At 37.2% G+C, this 21,477-nt stretch overlaps 1 protein-coding gene across 3 annotated transcripts in view; it reads right to left on the bottom strand.

The window, feature by feature from the left end:
- The window catches only part of TASP1 (taspase 1), a 254,444-nt gene that overhangs the window by 207,744 nt on the left and 25,223 nt on the right, over positions 1-21,477 (bottom strand). For 2 of the 3 annotated variants that reach the window (XM_068987336.1, XM_068987335.1), the window contains exons 4-5: positions 14,328-14,448; positions 5,503-5,587 (exon numbers count right to left, since the gene is read on the bottom strand). The exons of the other annotated variant lie outside the window; for it this stretch is intronic. In XM_068987336.1, coding sequence (XP_068843437.1) covers positions 5,503-5,587; positions 14,328-14,448 — 206 coding nt within the window. The remainder of the gene's footprint in view (positions 1-5,502; positions 5,588-14,327; positions 14,449-21,477) is intronic. 3 annotated transcript variants of the gene reach the window in all.

A 21,477-nucleotide genomic window follows, 5' to 3' on the forward strand; every position in this document is an offset into this window, starting at 1 on the left:
CAGTACAGGTATTTGAGAGATTTCTGCTTTTGGACAAGATGGAGTAACAAGGAATACATTTACACTCTTGCTTGAACCAATGGGGAAAAAAATCAGACAAATAAAGAAGACAACAGTTTTCACACATTAGCCAGCGGGCAGCATAGGACAGTGATCCTTGAGAGAAAGGAAACAAACAGGGTAAACCTTATGATGGCCCTGCTTACTGCCTGGAGAGTTTCCTGCCATGCCACAGGAACAGGAACTCAGAACAGGAACCGTGCAGTCTCTGAGTTGAAGACAGAGACCTGGGCATCCAGAGACACCCAGGTGGCCAGAGTTCACAGGGCAGAAACCCAGGGAAGAGAGTCGCACAGAGAAAAGACTCCGGAAATCTGCAGAGTCCCTCCAGTCTTCAGCTGAGAACAGATCAGTGTATGTATAAAAGGAAATTATCAAAGTCTGGGAAAGAATAACATGAAAGTTTTACAGGAAACAATCCCCAAGTTCACAAAGGGCCAGAACAGCTCCTGTTCCCACTAGCCACACTAAAAAAATAAAACCTTATTCTGGTTGCATCTGTTATAGTACTCAGAAGGGTTTTGCCTAGCAGCAAAGCAAAGTTAGCTCAAGGCTAAATGCTTCTCTAGCTCGTGTAACAAAGTATGAAGCAAGGCCTGAAAGGATGACGCTGTCTCTAAATAAGTTAACTACATCCTAGAATTGAAGTACAGAAATATCCAACACCAAATAAGGCGAAACTCACAATGCGTGGAATCTAATAAAAAAAAAATCACCAAACATGAAGAAGCAGGAAAACATAACCTATAGTGAGAAAAATCATTCCATTGAAAACCCAGAAATGACAATGATAGAATTAGTAAACAAAGACATTAAAAGTTACTATAATTATATTCATATGCTCAAGAAGTTACAGAAAATATTAAATATGTTAAGTAGATACATAGAAGACATTTTTTTAAAGATACAAATCGAACTTCTGGAGATTAAAAACTACAATGTCAGAAATGAAAAATAAACTGGATAGGATTAACAGGTAACTAGGTATTGCCAAAAAATAATTAGTTAACTTGAAAACAGTAGTAGAAATTATTCAAAATGAAACAAAGAGAAAAATGGATGCGAAAAATAAAAAAAATTATCAGTACCACTGCTGCTGCTACTGCTGCTAAGTCGCTTCAGTCACGTCTGACTCTGTGTGACCCCACAGACGGCAGCCCACCAGGCTCCCCGGTCCCTGGGATTCTCCAGGCAAGAACACTGGAGTGGGTTGCCATTTCCTTCTCCAATGCATGAAAGTGAAAAGTGAAAGTGAAGTCGCTCAGTCGTGTCCAACTCCTAGCGACCCCATGGACTGCAGCCTTCCAGGCTCCTTCGTCCATGGGATTTTCCAGGCAGGAGTACTGGAGTGGGGTGCCATCAGTACCACTATGAGAGGTCAAATACACATGTAACTGGAATCCTAGAAGACAGAAGAGGAGTGATCAAGAAAGACACATCTGAAGAAATAGCCAAAAATTTTTCCAAATTTATGAAATATATTGCTATATATCCAGAAAGCAAAATGAACACAAACCAAAGACATTACAAGAAAACTACAGACCAAAGTCTCTCATAAACACAGACGCAAAAAGTATTTACAAAAGTTACTAAATTGGATCCAGCAACATATAAAAGGATAATACATTGTAACCAAGTGGAATTTATTCCAGGAATGCAACTTTTACTTTAAGAGTCAAAAATCACCCAATCACTGTATCAACTGACTAAATAAGAAAGATCATCACAAATAAATGCAGAGAAGTATTTGAAAAAGTACAATGCCCATTCCTATTAAAAATTCTCAGCACATTAGGAAAAGAAGGGAACTTTCACAACATGATAGAGAGCATCTAAGATAACCCTATAGCAGCCATAATGTGTGTGAAAGTGTTAGTCGTTCAGTCATGTCTGACTCTTTGCGACCCCATGGACTGTAGCCTGCCAGGCTCCTCTGTCGATGGAATTTTCCAGGCAAGAATACTGGAATTGGTTGCCCCTTACTCCAGAGGATCTTGCTGACCCAGGGATCAAACCCGTGTCTCGCATAGTGCAGGCAGATGCTTTACCATCTGAGCCCTGAGGGAAGCCCGTCATATCTAAGGGTAAAGAACAAACGCATCCTCCCTAAGATTACAAATAAAGCAAGGGTGTTCACTCTCACATTTCTATTTCACATTGCATAGGAGATGCTAGCCAGTGCAATAACAAAAAAGAAATTAATTAAAGGAATGCACATTAAAAAGGAGGAAATAAAACTTTTTATTCCCAGAAGACAGAAATATCTATGTAGAAAACTTTATGGGATCTATAAAAACAAAATGAGAACAAATGAAGTTAGCAAATTTCCAAGCCAGAATATCAATATAAGGAATCAATTATATGTCTATATTGGTATGGAACAACTGGTATTTAACTTTTTAAAATATGTAATTTATCACAGCATCAAAAAGAAACACTTAAGTATAAATTTTTTAAAAGCTGTGCAAAATCTGTACACTGAACACTGTTCGGAGAAGTTAAAGAAGACCTTAAAAAAAATGAATTAAGTTAAAAACCTAATCAAAATTCTAGCAGGTTATTCAAAGAAACTGACAGGATAATTATAAAATTCACATGAAAGTGCAAAATGCCTAAAATGGTCAAAGCAATTTTGAAAACAAAAAATAAAGCTGAAGAACAATGTGAGAAAATCAGATCACTAATTCCAAACAACTATAGGATCACCTTATGACATTATTTTAATACAGAGATGGCCATTGCTTTTTCACATATATTTCATCTTTGTAAAACATAAAAATATTATACATATCCCCTTTGACAACTGCCTCATCTTGTTCCTTCCTTCCTCCTTCCTAGAGGTAATTACAGTGTGTCTCACGACCTTTCCAGAACTTTTTTGCACATCTATGTCCGTGTCTATGTAGACTTAGAAAATCAGAATTCTAGCATACCTTGGAGATACTACAGGTTCAGTTGCAGACCACCACAATTAAGTGAACATCACAATAAAGCAAGTCACAAATTTTCTGATTTCCCAGTTCATATGTTTACACTACACTGTATTCTATTAAGACCGTGATAGCACTATGCCTAAAATAATACTGGACACACCTTAATCTAAAAACAGGATATTGCTAAAAAATGCTAAGCATCATCTGAGCCTTCAGCAAGTCATAATAGTAAACAACACTAAACATCACTGATCACAGAGCACCATAACAACTATAATAATGAAAATGTTTGAAATACTATGAGAATTACCAAAATGTAACACAGAGACATCAAGTGACCAAATGCAGTTGGGAAAAAGGCTCAAGGCACAACTACCACAAACCTTCAATTTGTAAAGAAAAATACAGGATCTGCAAAGCACAATAAAATGAGGTATGCTTGTGCTGTATGTGTTTAATACCATAAAGGAATAGATGAGAATAAGAAAAGCTTAAATTCTGGACAGCTGTTACCTAGGTCAGGGCCAGAGATGGGGTCAGGGTATGAGTATGGGTCAGCAGAAGGATAAGGATGCCTTTAGCAAGGATTGCATCTACACAGCTTCGAGTCTCTTGGTAATGTTTTGTTTTCTTAACCTGGCTGGTAGGAAACAGGGATACCTTGAATATATTTGGGTAAAAAGATTTCAAGATTTTTCAAAACTATATTATTTTCTATTACTTGAAATTCAAATACAGTGATTCCTATAGTACCACTGTCACAACTTTCAATACAGGATATTAATGTAACCTTAACAGCCAGGCATACTGAACATGTATGGTACTGAAGACAGTTGAGTGTAAGACAATCTTGAGGCATAATTGTTAATATCATTATCCATGTTATTGTGAAGAACAGTATGGAGGTTCCCTAAAAAACTAAAAACAGAGCTATCATATGACCAGGTAATCCCACTCCTAGGCACATATCCAGAGAAAAAGATGAGCCAAAAGGATACAGGCACCCCAGTGTTCACTGCAGCACTGTTTACAACAGCCAGGACATGGAGCAACCTACATGTCCATGCATATTTCACTTCAACAGGGGAACTATAAAACATTACATATATTTTATATGTACTGATGTTGAAAAAATCTCTAAGATGTCCTATTTAAAGAAAAAAAGAAAGTTTCAAACTAATATGTACATTGATTTTTTAAAATATGCATAACTCTGTTTACAATGGCTAAGGCATGGAAACAACCTAAATGTCCACTGACAGAAGAATGGGTAAAGAACATGTGTGGTGTGTGTGTGTGTGTGTGTGTGTGTGTGTGTGTGTGTGTAATGGAATATTACTCAGCCATTAAAAACAATGAAACAATGCCACCTGCAGCAACATGGATAGACCTAGAGAGTGTCATTCTGAGTGAAGTCAGACAGAGAAGGAGAAATATTGTGTGACATCCTTTATATGTGGAATCTAAAAGGAAATGATACCAATGAACTTACTTACAAAGCAAGAAGAGACTCACAGACTTAGAAACTGAACCTATGGTTGCCAGGGAGAAGGAATAGTTAGAGAGTTTGGGATGGTCATGTGCACACTGCGACATTTAAAATGGATAACCAACAAGGACCTACTGCATAGTACATGGAACTCGGCTCAGTTTTATCAGGCAGCCTGGGTGGGAGGGGACTTTGGGGAAGAACTGATACATGTATATGTACGGCTGAGTCCCTTCGCTGTTCACCTGAAACTACCACAACGTTGTGAATTGGCTATACTCCAATACAAAATAAAAAAGTTCAAAATGAAAAAAATTTAAAAGTGGATTAAATGTATCATTAGGCATGTTAACAGGATGTGATTACATTTTGCAAACACAGAAATTTACAAAACTATATATTGGTGAAATACAACGGTAAGGATTTGCTTTAAAATACTATAGGAAAGAGATAGGTACATGAGACAGATGAAGGGCAAAAATATTAATTATTGGAGCTAGATGATAGGTTTGTGCAGGCTCTTTACAACATTCAAGTTCAAAGTTTTTTTAAGGAAAAACATACTTTAATGCTGCAGAAAAGATGTAATCTTACTAATGTTAGTGTCAAAACGTGTTTCTGCAGAAGAGTAAAATTAAGTACTTTTATTCTGAGAACTTCTCAATAAAATGAGTTTAGACTCTGGACTCAAACATGTAAGATATTTTTAAAGTCCTATAATAAAAAGACCCCAGTTAAGCACCTATGAACAGCAAAAGCATCTCTACAATCAACTACAAAACCTAAATTAACTCTGATCTCTTCTGCACATTAATCCATAATATTCTGTTCCATCTGGAGCTCTCCCTCAAAACAAAATGTTTCGAGATCATAGAACAAAGAGTGTCATCCTCTCAAAGGCAAGCTACTGCTGATGTGTAACCAACAGCATCAGCCTTCCGTGGATGAAAATAGCCTTACACACTGCATGCACCAAAGACCAGAGTCCTGGAGACAGAGGAAGAAGAGCAGAGCAGTTACCAGGGAGGGATTCGGCCGGCTGAGAGCTTGCCCTTCTGCCCTTCACACAAGAGTCTGTTTGCAACTGAGACTGGGTTCTTGATTCCTATAAAATAAAATCAGCAGAAAGTGAAATCAGAAAGTCTTCAAGTTTTCCACTCAGTTTTGTGGCTGTTTCAATAAGACAACTTTTAAGTATCAATATCTTGGAAAACTTTCTATAAATATACTAATGAAAACCATTATTTATCATGAACAATAAGGAGCAAATCAAATATATGAATACCTACAGGTGTAAGAACAGAACAAATATAAAAACACACATTCTCATTTTATCATGTGCTATAGCAGAAAAGACTGAAATAACACAAATTTAAATTAGGTTCCTTTTTAATAGATTTTAGGATAGAATTAAAAATTTAACTGGAAATTTGCCATCTATTATCAAAACCATGAACTTCCTCTAAGGAATACACCTGAGTACAAACAGCTTCATATTTCTCCTTAGGGAGAAAAATTAATGGACAAAAATTTTAAATCTCACCTGCAGGAAAGAATCAAGTCCTACAAATGGGGAGAGAGTGGGGAGAAGAGGCCAAAGGCATACAAGACTGAGACTGATATGGCTAGGATTGCTTCCAGGAGGGAAAACAAAATGAAAAGGGAGGAAAGGGTGCTTCTCCAGAGGAAAAATAGGATAGGAGGTATTAGCGTAAAAAAGAACTGCCAGGGTGACAATAACAATGGCAAGCATGACAATGATTATGACAGAAGACGGGGACAGCAACTTAGGATCCAGTATGAGCCAGGCCCAGTGCCAAACCTTAACCAGTATCAGATTATTTAATGGACACTTCACCTCTATCACATAAGTGCAGTTATAAACCCTATATGATTACTGAGCAAACATCTGTAAAGGTTAAGTTACCTGCCCAGGATCACATGCTGAGATTTTAACAGAGGCAGCTAATGACCACACACCCTTGACCACTGACTTATAGTCTCAGGACACTATTAATACAAAAATGAAAAAAAAAAAAAAACAGGATATAAAGAGACTGAAAAACCTCAGATTAAACAACAGACAGACTTAAAACTAGATATTTAGCTAAACACCAAAAACTACTGTCCCCCACTAAAAAAAGATAAACTATCAAAAGAAGAAAAATTCAGATCTCTGTACGAAGCTCTTAAATTTATTTCTGTGTATGAGGATTCAGTGGCATAAAGACTTCAATTAACTGATAAATTAACATAAATTCAAAGCTATAAATTCACCATCAAAGTTTCAAAAGGACATCTATGATGTATGAAAAACTGACTCTGAAATTTACCAGGTAAACTTTGTAAAAAAAAAAGCAAATGAACAGGCACTCATCTTACAAAATACCATTTCTTATTCAAAGCTACTGTAACTGAGTGTGGTTTGTGTACAAAATAGACAAATATATCAATGGAACAGAATAAAGCTAAAGTTGAGATACACACATGTGTGAATGAGGATATTTAATACGTAATATGGGCAGTATTGCAAATGTAGGAAAGGATGGATTGTCTATGAGAGGTGGACAGAACAGAGCGATGGGGGTCAGACTGCTTTATAACTATACTACCTATCAGTGGGTTGCTTTGCAGCTATAAATGCACCCTTGGTTGCCTGATGGGTAAAAGTGGGCATGGGCCATCTAACCACGCAGCTGAGGCCAGCTGTCACACAGGTCAGCTTTGTCAGGAGAGGGCACTGGAGACACAACGCAGAGGCCAGGCTCCTGGAGCACACAGGCATTCACACTATGTGACCCACGTGGCTCTCTCCAGCGCCAAGTGCCTGCGGGGTGCAGCTTCCTCCAGCATTCGCCCAACACATGTTTTCCCTACTCCTGACTCAGGCCACAGCAGCACAGTGGACAGCCCCAGAAGGAAACAGACCATAGTCACGGATCCCACACCTTCTCCCCAGTTCCACACATAACAAAGGATCCTGTGGGGCTGGCTGCCTAGGGAGCCAAAACACCAGTCCTCATCCCAGGAACAGAGGTTTATCTCCCACAGCTTCCTGAGCTCTGTGTGCCCACCTGCCAGTCTGAGCCCCACAAGACGGTTTCTGCTCCCACCGGAATACGGCTTGGGTAACCCAACAACTTCTCTGCCAGACAGCAGGCTGCAGCCACACCTTGTTCAGTGAGGTTTGAACTTCCTTCCACATTTTCCTTACATGGGCATTTCCCCTTTGCTCTTTACATTAAGCTTCTCCAGTTTAAACTCCTGTGTGGTTTCTGTCTCCTAGCTGGACCCAGTCTGATACAATAAACTTGGACAAATCACTAAATCTCTCCCGTGTCTCAGATTCCTCAATTATAAAATGGGGATAAAAGTATTGATCTCAGAAAGTTTTCCTGAGCACTAAATGATTTAACACACATGAACTACTGGAGAACAATCCATGGTAACAGTCACCCAATAAATGGTTGTTGTTATTATCCTTACTATTATTACTCAATAACTATACAGGGACAATTGGTTGATCATTTCAGATACTGATCAACAAACAATGCATTCAAGAAGCCAGTGAAAAATAAATTACACATATATTTGAAGAATATGTAAGTGACTGCACCTACAGTTATGACTGGGAGCTGACTGTGGCACAGATCATGAACTCCTTATTGCCAAATTCAGACTTAAACTGAAGAAAGTAGGTAAAACCATTAGACCATTCAGGTATGAACCAAATCAAATCCCTTACGATTATATAGTGGAAGTGACAAACAGATTCAAGGGATTAGATCTGACAGACAGAGTGCCTGAAGAACTATGGACGGAGGTTTGTGACATTATATAGGATACAGTGATCAAGACCATCCCCAAGAAAAAGAAAGGTAAAAAGGCAAAATGGTTGTCTGAGGAGGCCTTAGAAATAGCTATGAAAAGAAGAGAAGCAAAAGGCAAAGGAGAAAAAGAAAGATATACCCATTTGAATGCAGGGTTCCAAAGAATAGCAAGGAGAGATAAAAATGCCTTCCTTGGTGATCAGTGTAAAGAAATAGAGGAAAACAATAGAATGGGAAAGACTAGAGATCTCTTCAAGAAAATTAGAGATACCAAGGGAACATTTCATGCAAGGATGGGCTCGATAAAGGACAGAAATGGTATGGACCTAACAGAACCAGAAGATATTAAGAGATGACAAGAATACACAGAACTATACAAAAAAAGATCTTCACAACCCAGTTAATTACGATGGTGTGATCACTCACCTAGAGCCAGACATCCTAGAATGTGAAGTCAAGTGGGCCTTAGGAAGCGTCACTATGAACAAAGCTAGTGGAGGGGATGGAATTCTAGTTGAGCTATTTCAAATCCAGAAGGATGATGCTGTGAAAGTGGGGCACTCAATATGCCAGCAAACTTGGAAAACTCAGCAGTGGCCACAGGACTGAAAAAGGTCAGTTTTCATTCCAATCCCAAAGAAAGGCAATGCCAAAGAATGCTCAAACTCCCGCACAACTCACACACTTGCAAAGTAATGATCAAAATTCTCAAAAGTCAGTACTTGACTTCAACAGTACTTGAACCATGAACTTCCAGATGCTCAAGCTGGATTTAGAAAGGCAGAGGAACCAGAGATCAAATTGCCAACATCTATTGAATCATCAAAAAAGCAAGAGAGTTCCAGAAAAACATCTATTTCTGCTTTATTGACTATGCCAAAGCCTTTGACTGTGTGGATCACAAGTAATTGTGGAAAATTCTGAAAGACATGGGAATACCAGACCACCTGACCTGCCTCTAGAGAAACCTGTATGCAAGTCAGGAAGCGCTAGTTAGAACTGGACATGGAACAACAGACTGGTTCCAAATAGGAAAAGGAGTACGTCAAGGCTGTATATTGTCACCCTGCTTATTTAACTTACATGCAGAGTACATCATGAGAAACGCTGGGCTGGATGAAACACAAGCTGGAATCAAGATTGCCAGGAGAAATATCAGTAACCTCAGATATGCAGATGACACCTCCCTTATGGCAGAAAGTGAAGAAGAACTAAAGAGCCTCTTGATGACAGCGAAAGAGGAGACTGAAAAAGTTGACTTAAAGCTCAACATTCAGAAAACGAAGATCATGGCATCCAGTCCCATCACTTCATGGCAAATAGGTGGGGAAACAGTGGCAGACTTTATTTTTGGGGAGGGCTCCAAAATCACTGCAGATGTGACTGCAGCCATGAAATTAAAAGATGCTTACTCCTTGGAAGAAAAGTTATAACCAACCTAGATAGCACATTAAAAAGCAGAGACATTACTTTCCAACAAAGGTCTGTCTAATCAAAGCTATGGTTTTTCCAGTAGTCACGTATGGATGTGAGAGTTGGAGTACAAAGAAAGCTGAGCACCAAAGAATTGATGCTTTTGAACAGTGGTGTTGGAGAAGACTCTTGAGAGTCCCTTGGACTGCAAGGAGATCCAACCAGTCCATCCTAAAGGAAATCAGCCCTGTATATTCATTGGAAGGACTGATGCTGAAGCTGAAACTCCAATGCTTTGGCCAACTGATGTGAAAAACTGACTCCTTCGAAAAGACCCTGATGCTGGGAAAGATAGAAGGTGGGAGGAGAAGGACATGACAGAGGATGAGTTGGTTGGATGGCATTACCAACTCAATGGACATGAGTTTGAGTAAACTCCGGGAGTTGGTGATGGACAGGGAGGCCTGGCGTGCTGCAGTCCATGGGGTCACAATGAGTCAGACATAACTGAGCGACTGAAGTGAAGTGAAGTAAAGTGAATTTACTCAGTCGTGTCCAACTCTTTGCCACCCCATGGACTGTAGCCCACTAGGCTCCTCCTTCCACGGGATTCTCCAGGCAAGAGTACTGGAGTGAGTTGCCATTTCCTTCTCCAGGGGATCTTCCCGACCCAGGGATCGAACCCGGTTCTCCTGCATTCCAGGCAGACGCTTTAACCTCTGAGCCACCGGGGAATCCCAACTGAACTGAACTGAAAACCTTAAGAAATGGAAAAGCCATAAAAAGGAGAATAATAAGTTTGACAAATAAAAATTTAAGTTCCAATATGATAAAGCACATTATAAACAGGGTTAAATGGCAAGCCACATAAGAAGGGTGAACAAAGAAATGCTAATGGCCTTGAAAAATATGAAATTTCATTAAATGCTAATAATATCTCATAATAAAAGAAATTAAAACTAATTGAAATGTTCTTCATGCTGTCACAAAAATCAGAAAAGATATAGAAGATTACAACAAATGTGTAAGTAAACTGACTTAATTGATATATACAGAAAACACACCCAACAACTACATAATACTCTTTGGAGTTCACATGGAACATTCATTAAACTACACCATAAGCAGAGCCACAAAGTAAGTCTCAACAAGTTTCAAGGGGTTGGAATCTTTCAGACTATGTTCTCTGATGACAGTGACATTAAACTGGAAGCCAAAAAAATGTTTAGGCAAATAAATCTGACAACTCATTTAAAAAAGACAAATTCCTTGGAAAATACACATAAGAAAAATATAGATAGTCATATAACTGGTAAGAAAATTGAAACCCATGTATTTAAAACTTTCCACAAAGAAAATTCCAGTAATTCAAAATAGCCAATGAATGCTTCCAAATAATTTTTAGAAATCATTCCAATTGTATGCATACCCTTTCAAAGAACAGAGGAGAAAAAAAAAAAACCCAACTCATTTTATAAAGCCAGCCAAACATGATTCCAAAATCTAAAGAGAATATTTTAAGTTAAGTAAAATTAAAGCTGATCCTTACATGAACATAGATGTCAAAATCTTAAACATTGGAAATCAAATTCAGTGGATGTAAAAAACAAGATTCAATCAAGAAGACTTTATGCCAGGAATGAAAAGTTGGTTTAGCATTCAAAAAAAAAAAAAATCGTAAATTTTATCATATCTACAAAATAAAGAATAAGAGTCAAAGATGCAGAAAAGCACTTAATATCAGTAAACTAAAACTAGAAAGAAACGTCCTCAGTCTGATAAAGAGCATTTATGAAAATCGTATAGCTGGGAGCACACAATATGGTGAAATATGAGTCCCCCTCTGCAGTCAGGAACAAAATCAGGATGTACACTATCATCACTTGTATTCAATACTGCACTGAGTCTGAGCCAGAAAAATAACGCAAGGTAAAAAACAAAAATGTTATATATTGGAACGGAAAAAGCAAAACTGTCATGATTCAAAGATGGTGTGACTGTGTAAGTGGAAATTATAAAAGAAATTTAGTTTTCTAACTGCTTGAATTAACAAAGTTATCAAGACCACTGAATACAAGTCCAATACACAAACCTCAACTGTCTCTCTAAATACAAAAATAATTGGATACTAATATTTTTAAAATAGACTTAGTTATAAAAAAAATCTGGAATAAATCTAATAGCAGATATATAAGATATCTATATTAAAAACCATAAGATATTGCTGAGGAAAGTAAACATTACTTATATAGATGTACACATCCCATGTTCACAACAGAAAGACACAATATTATGAAGATGTCAGTTGTCCACATATGGTTCTATATATATATTCAACGCAATACCAATCACAATCTCAGCAGGGTTTTACTATGAACACTGACAAGTTGATCCTAACAATTTTGTGAAAATGTCTTAAATTGAAAAATAGCCAATACAACTGTAAAGGGGGGAAAAGGAGGCTGGAAATCTTATAAAACCAGACTATCAAGACACGATGTCAAGCTATAGTAATCAAGACAGTATGGCACTGGCAATAGCATAGTAGACAGAACAATGGAATAGAAGGTACAGAAACAAACCACTACACACACAGTTATCTGATCTGCTAACACTCTTCGGAGGAAAGGATTCTCCTTTCTACTGACAATGGCAATAAGCCATCTGGATATTCATAAGAGGGAAAAAAATTAATGTTGGTTCTGACTTCACCTACTCTAAAATGAATCTGAACTTCATAAGAAAGCTAACTATGAAGGGTTAAAAACAATAGAACTGCTATCTTCAACAGGAAGCTATCCTCAAATTTTTGGGTAGGCAAAGATTTCTTAAAATACAAAAAAAAAAAAAAAATTAGCCATAACAAAAACAGCTGATAACTTAAACCTCATTTAGAAGACTGAAAAGCTGGACTAGAGACTGGGAGTAGATATTCCCAATACACGCATCTGACAAAGGATTTATATCAAATACATAAAAAGTAATCCAACAAATCTATTCTAAAAATCCAATAAAAAGTACACAAAAAACAAAAACACAGTACACAAAGATATCTCAATGGCCATGACACATGAAAATGTTCTCAATGTCATCAGTCTCCAGGGAAACTCATATTAAAACAGTAATACCACTACAAACATATCAATTGACTAAAAAATTTTAAAGAGTGACAATACCAAACATTGCCAAAGATGTCAAGTAACTGAAATGCTCATAGATCGTGGGAGTATAAAGGTAACAGCTACTTTTGAAAACTGGGCAGTTTCAGCTGTAGCCAAACACATATGTATCTAAACTTACCATTCTAAATCCTAGGTTTATACTCAAAGGAAGTAAGTGCATATGTCTACCAAAAAACTTGTACAAACTACTACACATACAGTTATCTGATCTGCTAACACTCTTCGGAGGAAAGGATTCTCCTTTCTATTGACAATGGCAATAAGCCATCTGGATATTCATAAGAGGGAAAAAAATTAATGTTGGTTCTGACTAATGTTGGTTTTATTATTATTATTCATAAGAGTCAAAAACTAGAAATTATTCAAATATACACCGAGGAGAACAAATAAGTTATTATATACTCATGCAACAAAATGCTGCTACCACAAAATTAAAAAGCTGTTGTGATACAAATCATACATCAATCTCACAGGCATAAAAGTAAGCAAAAGAAACCAGACACAGAGGGGTATGATTCCATTCATATGAATTTGAGCCAAGGGCAAATTAATCTATAGTGCCTAAAGTCAGAATCTGGGGAGAAGGAGAAGCAGGTGGGATGGGAATACCAGTGATATAAACTAAGAAGAGGCATAAAGAACCTGTCTGGGAGTTTGGAAAGGTTTTCTCTTTTGACATGGAAATCTTTTACGTCTGGATTTTGGGTGGTGGTTTACAAGGCTATATACATGTAGGAATTCATGAAGCTTTATATTTAAAATCTGTGCCCTTCATGTATATTTCACTTCAATAAGTGAACTACCATACATTATATACATTTTATATGTAGTGATGTTTAAAAAATCTCTAAGACATCCTGTTTAAAGAAAACAAGAAAGTTTCATAATAACTGATATCATTATTTTTTATCTACCATTAAAGCTTCAAAATACATTTTTTTAAAATATGTGTAAAACTGTATTTCTATTACATAGAAATATAGATAAATGAATTTTATTTTACTGGTTAAACCCTCCAGGGAGAGTTTTGGAAGGAAAGATTTGGAAGATCAAAGGTAAATTTTATTTATATCATTTGAATTTCTTAACAATAAAAATATATTATTAGTGTATTCAAATAATTGCAAAATTAATGGAATATGCCAATTCCAATTTTAAATGTCTGTAATCTCTTGTGGGACAAAGGAGAATCATCACACTCTAAGCAAAGACTTGGACATACGCTGTTTCACTGTTTTCTTTAAAACTATCTATAGGTAAGACTTTATGTTTTAAATTCAATAAAAGAAAAAAATGTTTGTTTTCAACATTATTATAAGCAAGAATGATGAAAACAACTGGTCTGCCTTTAGGAGGAATGAAATGGCAATATTCAGTTTTTTGTTAAGAGTAGAGATAATGTGCTTTAATGTTTACATACCACTCAGTGCCCCAACAGCTCCAAAATTCAAGGATTTTCCATCCATTATACTGGCATCACATTCAATTTCACCCAGGAGATTTAGATTAGACCCCATTCCTGCATTTGTAAAAGGAGAATCCTAAAAGATAAAAACAAAAATTAAAATACCATTAGTCTTTTTTTTTATTTACCATTAGTCTTAAAGAAAAATTGCCAATGCTTAAAAAACTCTTCTAAACACGAGGAAGGTAAAGAACACTTCCCAACTCACTGTATGATATCAATACAACACTGACTCCAAAACAAGACAAAGACAAAGAACAAAAACTACAGATCAACATACTCATGAATAGTGACACCAAAATCCTCAAGGAAACAAAATGCAGCAAAATATGAAAGTATTACATACCATGAGCAAGTGGGATTCCAGGAAAACAAGTTTGGTTTAATAACTTAAACTCATTGTAATACATCATGTTAATAGAACAAAACCAAAACAAAAAAAAAATCATATTAATAGACCAATAAAAAGTATTTGACAAAATTCAATACGCTTTCATGAGAAAAACACTCAACAAACTAGAAATAGAAGGGAATATACTTAACATGATAAAGGGCATCTACAAAATAAGTCTAGAGCTAACATCATAATTAATGGTGAAAGACTCTTTCCCCTAGCATCAGGAACAACACAGCAATGCTTGTCTCACAACTTCTATTCAAAATTATAGCGTATATTCTGGACAGGATAATTAGGCAAGAAAAAGAAACAAAAAGCATCCAGATTAGAAAGGAAGAAGTAAAATTACCTCTTTTGGAAGATGACATGAACTTGTACACAAAAAAAATCCTAAAATCTCCATTAAAAAACTACTAGAACTAATAAAAAAGTTCAATGGGGTTGTAGGATATAAGCTCAATATGCAAAAACCAATTGTATTTCAGTACATCAGCAATGAAAAATCTGAAAATGAAATTAAGAAAACAATTCAACTGATAATCACATCAAAAAGAATAAAATACTTAGGAATAAATTTAACAAAAGAAGTATTAAGATTTGCACATGTACATAAAACATGTTTTTAAAAAATTAAAGGCCTGAATCAAAAGAAGGACCCATGTACATAGAACAGAAGACTTAGTATCTTTAAGATGACCCAGAGAGATGGTATGGGGAGGGAGATGGGAGGGGAGTTCAGGATTGGGAACACGTGTACACCTGTGGGGGATTCATGTTGATGTATGGCAAAACCAATACAGTATTGTAAAGTAAAATAAAGTAAAAAAAAAAAAAAAAAAGATGGTAATACTCCCCAACTTGGGCTGATTCAATACAATCCCATATCAAATCCTCACTGCTATCTTTTTGCAGAATTTGATAAACCAATTTTACAATTCATATATAACTACAAGGAATTAAGAACAGTCAAGACATTCAGTTCAGTTCAGTTCAGTCGCTCAGTCGAGTCCGACTCTTCGCAACCTCATGAATCGCAGCACGCCAGGCCTCCCTCCATGTCCATCACCAACTCCCAGAGTTCACTCAGACTCACGTCCATCGAGTCAGTGATGCCATCCAGCCATCTCATCCTCTGTCATCCCCTTCTCCTCCTGCCCCCAATCGCTCCCAGCATCAGAGTCTTTACCAATGAGTCAACTCTTCGCATGACGTTAGTGTTGTGTAAAGTTCTAGGAAGTTTTTCTCACGTGCCAGAAAGGGGCTGGGTTGATGGCAGTTTTAAACTTTCAGCTTCCTTATCGTCCTCTCACATGAGGACCCTCACTGAGACAGATACTAGGAGTTGGACTGGGGCAGGGGGGAAAGAGGGTGTCATCTCATTGTCTCTGGGGATCCCCATGCCTCTAGCCCGTTTCTCTTTTCTCAATATTGATTAAAGGTGAGCTTTCAAAGGCTGCCCAACCACAAGCTGCGCTTTAGCCCAAGCCATTGTGCCTTCTGATGTTTATGGATTCATGGAAGTAGAAGCTAAGAGGAGTGTGGACGGGCTAGTGGGTAGCAGAAAACATCAGGGAAAATGAATGTTTGCTTGGTTAGGGTCCCTGAAATGGCCCAGGCCTGGTGGGTACCAATTAAACTTTGCAAGGCCTAGAAGTTCTAGGCTATCTATCCAGTGTTTCATGCTGTATCACACAAGCCCCTTTGCCAGGGTGGGCCCAGATGCTTTTGAGCTGGACCACATGCGGACAGTCTGGTAATTGCTGACTGGCAGGACAACTCCTAGGAAATGTCTTAGTGCACAGTCAGAAGTCACCAGATGATGTTGAGTTTCTGTTCCTGAAAAACTAAGAATGGGGTTTAAGGAAAAACTGTGGCTTCTTTTTAAAATTAAAACAAAACAGACAACAACAACAAAAGAATAGTCAAAACAATCTTTCAAATAAAACAACAATATTGGAGGGCTCACACTTCGAGGTTTTATAACTTACTACAAATTACAGTAATCAAGACAGTGTGACAGGGACATACAGCTAAGGACAGATATATAGATCAATGCACTAGAAATGTACAGAAATAAGCCTTATGCTTATGGTCAATCCATCAAGGCTCTCACGGAAGAATAGTGGAGTAATTTGTCATGACAAAGGTCTGTATAGTCAAAGCTAGGGTTTTTCCAGTAATCATGTACAGATTTGAGACTGGACCATAAAGAATTCTGAGCAGCAAAGAACTGATGCTTTCAAACCATGGTGCTAGAGAAGATTCTTGAGAGTCCTCTGGACAGAAGCGAGATCAAACCTGGAAATCAACCCTGAATATTCACTGGAAGGACTGATGCTGAAGCTGAAGCTCCAATACTTTGGCCACCTGATGCAAAGAGGGCGACTCATTGGAAAAGATCCTGATGCTGGGAAAGATTGAAGGCAACAGGAGAAGGGGATGACAGATGATGAGATGGACGTGATTGATTCAACTGATATGAATTTGAGCAAACTCTGGGAGATAGTGAAGGACAGGGGAACTTGGTGTGCTACAGTCTATGGGGTAACAAAGAGTTGAACATGACTTAGTGACTAAACAACAAGTCTTTTCCAAAAATGGTGATGGATCAACTGGACATCCAATGCAAGAGAATATCTGAGTCAGAAATCTCAGTCAATCCAGAAAATTAACTCTGTTCTAAGTTAACACAAATACTATCCAGGAAACCAGGGCAATTCTTTATCCATTTGGTGGTCTTTGTGTGTTAGACCACCAAATGTACGAAATCATCTACAAATGTCCCCAGTTTCTTGAATTTCTGCCAGACCCAAGGAAAACTGACCACAACACAAAGATCTCCATCATATGTGTTAATACCTGTAACTTGAGCAAAGGGGTCAGGGATTTGAGACCAGGCCTTTTGCCCTAATGCAAATAGAAAACCTAATTGTCCATAGGATTTCACAAATATGATCACAGGGGAAAAAGCCACAAAAGGATTGTAAAATTAAATAGAAAATGAGTGATACAGACAATAAGTATTTTGAGAACTCAAAGAGAAGTGGGCCAGTATGAGATGAAGAAGTTAACAGCAGTCTTCCTGAAGAATGTAGAGCACAAAAGCAAAGACTGGTCAGAAAATTCCACTTGGTGGTCATGCTGTAAGCAACAGGTAGGCAGCCATAAAGTGTCAGAGTCACAGAAGACACATTTAGGAAATATGGTTGGCTGGAGCCAAATAGATTGCTCCATGTCACTCATCAGAATCTGGATTTGACTGGGAAAATGATGAGCAGCTCTTCAAGCTTTCTATAGAAACAAAAGTCAAGTATATTGATCAAGGAAACATAAACTGATATTCACATATTATTTGAAAAGGAAGAGGAGGAAACTGAAATGAGAGAGACCAAATGGAAGGCCTTTTCACAATGTTAGGTCTCAGATGATTCCAACAGGGAAAAGGAAGAAGAAAAAGAAGGAAAGGACCATAACTTCCAAACTTGGGAGACAAATAAAACCATTATTAAGAAAAAGCACTTTCTAAGATGAAGGGAAGAAAGTGGATAATTAGGTGTAACAAGTTTGAATAAGGCGTTCCAAGCAAATATTCTACCTAAATCATTTCACAACTTGATCTTGGGAAAGAGAGCCAACTTAGGACAGACTATGGTTTAGAACAGATAAAGACTGAATTTTTACCCTAGATTATTTCCTTTTTCTTTTTTCTTTTTTTTTTTGAGCAGAGAAAGGGTTTACTGCAGGATCAAGCAAGGAAAACAGGTGGCTTGTGCTCAAAAACCTGAACCCATATATTAAAAAATATAAAAACCTCAGTCAGAAACCTCTATGACATTGAAGACAGAAACTGTACAAGTAACACAAATTACCACTGTGTGTGTGTGTGTTAGTTGTTCAGTCATGTCCAACTCTTTGTGACCCCATGGTTGCATTCCTTCTCCAGAATTACCACCATATTTCAAGGTTTCTTTTTTACTCTATATAGCTTCCCTTGCCAATCACATATATCTTTCAAAATATGTGAGAAAGGAATTGAAATATGAGAAAACTTTATATTTAAATTTATGGATGCTTCAGTAATTCCCAAAATACACATACAACAATATAACAGTATACATACAATCTCAACAATCTTTAAAATGAATAAGCGCTATAAACTTAGGGTTTTCCAGGTGACTCAGTGGTAAAGAATCCGCCTACCAATGCAGGAAGGTTGGGAAGATCCCCATGGACAAAGGAGCCTGGGGAGTCACAAAGAGTAGGACATAACAGAGCACAGATGCACATGAATGCTACAAAATTAATTTGAATATAATATCGAATACAGTATAAAAATATAAATACAAATACAATGCAGGAGACACAGGAGGAGAGGATTCAACCTCAGGGCTGGGAAGATCCCCTGGAGGAGGAAATGGGAACCCACTGCAGAATTCTTGCCTGGAAAATTTCATGCACAGAGGAGCCTGGTGGGCTACAGTCCATGGGATTATAAAGAGTTGGACACGACTGACAGATTGAGCAAGGATACAAAGTTAGAAATCACTAAGTGAACAAAACCAAATTATTCTAAAAATGACTCTTGCCTGATGGCTTAAATTTGATATCTTAAAAATATGTAAGAAAAAAGGGTATAAGCAATTTTTTTTCAAAAATATTTCTCCTACTTGAAAATACATTTATAATGTCAAAAGTGTGTCTACTAAACCTCTACTTCTGACCCTGAAGCCATAATAGGGATCATATGTGTCCTCCTAACTAGAAAATCAGACAAAACATATGAAATAGACAGACTCCATTCAATAGCTGGCACAGGACTGTAATCCTGAGAAAAAGACACAAATCAGGTGCCTCCAATTAATCCCTAGAGATACTCGTTAGGCCACAGCAGAAAGAGGAACCCAAAAAAGAACCAAAATTCTTTCAAAGTTGTGGAGACAAAGTTAGAGGTTCATGGAGGCCAGGAAAGCTTGACTATGCAGTACCGGACGCAAAAAGGAGAGAGACACAGAGAGAATACCAGAGGCCCATAGGGCCCTGACCCTACAGGCGCACCAGCCTACAGTGCCTGAGAGGGCTTTCAAGGCCAACGAAAGAACCTCAGAAAGGAGGAAGCCACATAGTTCCTGGCACTCACAGAGGGGAGAGTAAGTCAGCTCCCACCAGCCAGAGCAAGGACATCAGGAAAAGTCTCAGACGGTAACGTCAAGAGTTGGGCCAAATCAGCCCTAGAAAGAAGGCAACTCTAGCCTTGTACTAGCGAGGTTTTAGCGATGCCACAGAAGGACCAAAACAATCTAAACTAACAGTGTCCCAGAACAAAGTCCTACAATATTTGAAGAAATGCTACAATATCCAACTTCCAAAGATGCAAAACTCAAGTGTTTAAAAAAAACAAAGATGACCAGCACGCAAATAAGCATAAAGCTATGGCTCATAACCAGAAGAAATTACCAAACAATAAAAACAGATCTAGAGATGACAGTTGACAGAATTAGCAAACGACTCTGACGTTAACTAACAATGTTAAACTGTATGTTCAAGCAGATACAGGAAAACATGAAGAAGGAAAAAAAAGGAAGCCATAAAAAAAAAAAACTTCTAGAGATGAAAAATATAATAATCAAAGGTAAAAACTTTGATGCGAAGAAAGAGTTTCACATTAGGTAAAAAGGAAATCTGAATAAAGTATGGACTTTAGTTAAACATAACGTGTCAATACAGGTTCAATAATTGTTAGAAATATATCATACTAATGTAGATGCTAATCAGGTATTGGGTATACTGAAATTCTCTGAACTATTTTCTCAGTTTTTCTGTAAATCTAAAACTGTTCTAAAACTAAAGATTTATTTTAAAAATAGCAAGCCACAGTCTGGGAGAAAAACTTTATAAAACATAAAGGTAAAGGACTTGTATCCAGTACATAAAAAAAACATACAACACAGTAAGACAATCCGAAGTTTTTAATGGGCAAACAGTTTCACGTACAGATTGCAAATAATACATGAAAAGATGCATAATAGCATTAGTCATTAGGGAATGCAAACTAAAACCACAAAATACCACTAAAATGGTTAAATTTAAAAGGCCAACAATAGTGAGTTTTGGCAAGAATGTAGAGCAACTGTAACCCTCATACACTGCTAGTGAGAATAAAAATAGCAAAGAGTTTGGCAGTTTCTTTAAAGTTGAGCATACATTTACCATAGATCCAGCAATTCTACTTCTAACTATTTATCCAAGAAAAATGAAAGCATATGTCCACATCAAGACTTAAATGAAAATGTTCATATCAGCTTTAATCAGAACAGCCAAACACAGGACAACACAAATGCTCATCAGCTGGTAAAGGGATGAACAAATTGTGATATACCAATACAATGAAATTCTGTTCAGCAATAAAAGGAACAAATTCATTTTATTATTATTATTATTATTCCTTTATACAGCCAACAATATGGAGGAATCTCAAAAGCATTAAACTAAATCAAAGAAGCCACTCACAAAAGGCTACCTAATGTATGATTCTATTTATACCAAATCCTAGAAAAGGCCAAACTGGGATTAAAAGGAGAGATAGTAATTGCCAGGGGTAATTGCCACTGACAGGAAGGGAATCCACTGTAGATAAACATTATGAGAAAACTTCATGGGCAATGAAGACGTTTTATGTCAAGACTGTATTGGTAGTTACATTGGTAGCTA

The sequence above is a fragment of the Capricornis sumatraensis genome, chromosome 15 (genome assembly GCF_032405125.1).
Source record: "Capricornis sumatraensis isolate serow.1 chromosome 15, serow.2, whole genome shotgun sequence".
NCBI lineage: Eukaryota > Metazoa > Chordata > Mammalia > Artiodactyla > Bovidae > Capricornis > Capricornis sumatraensis.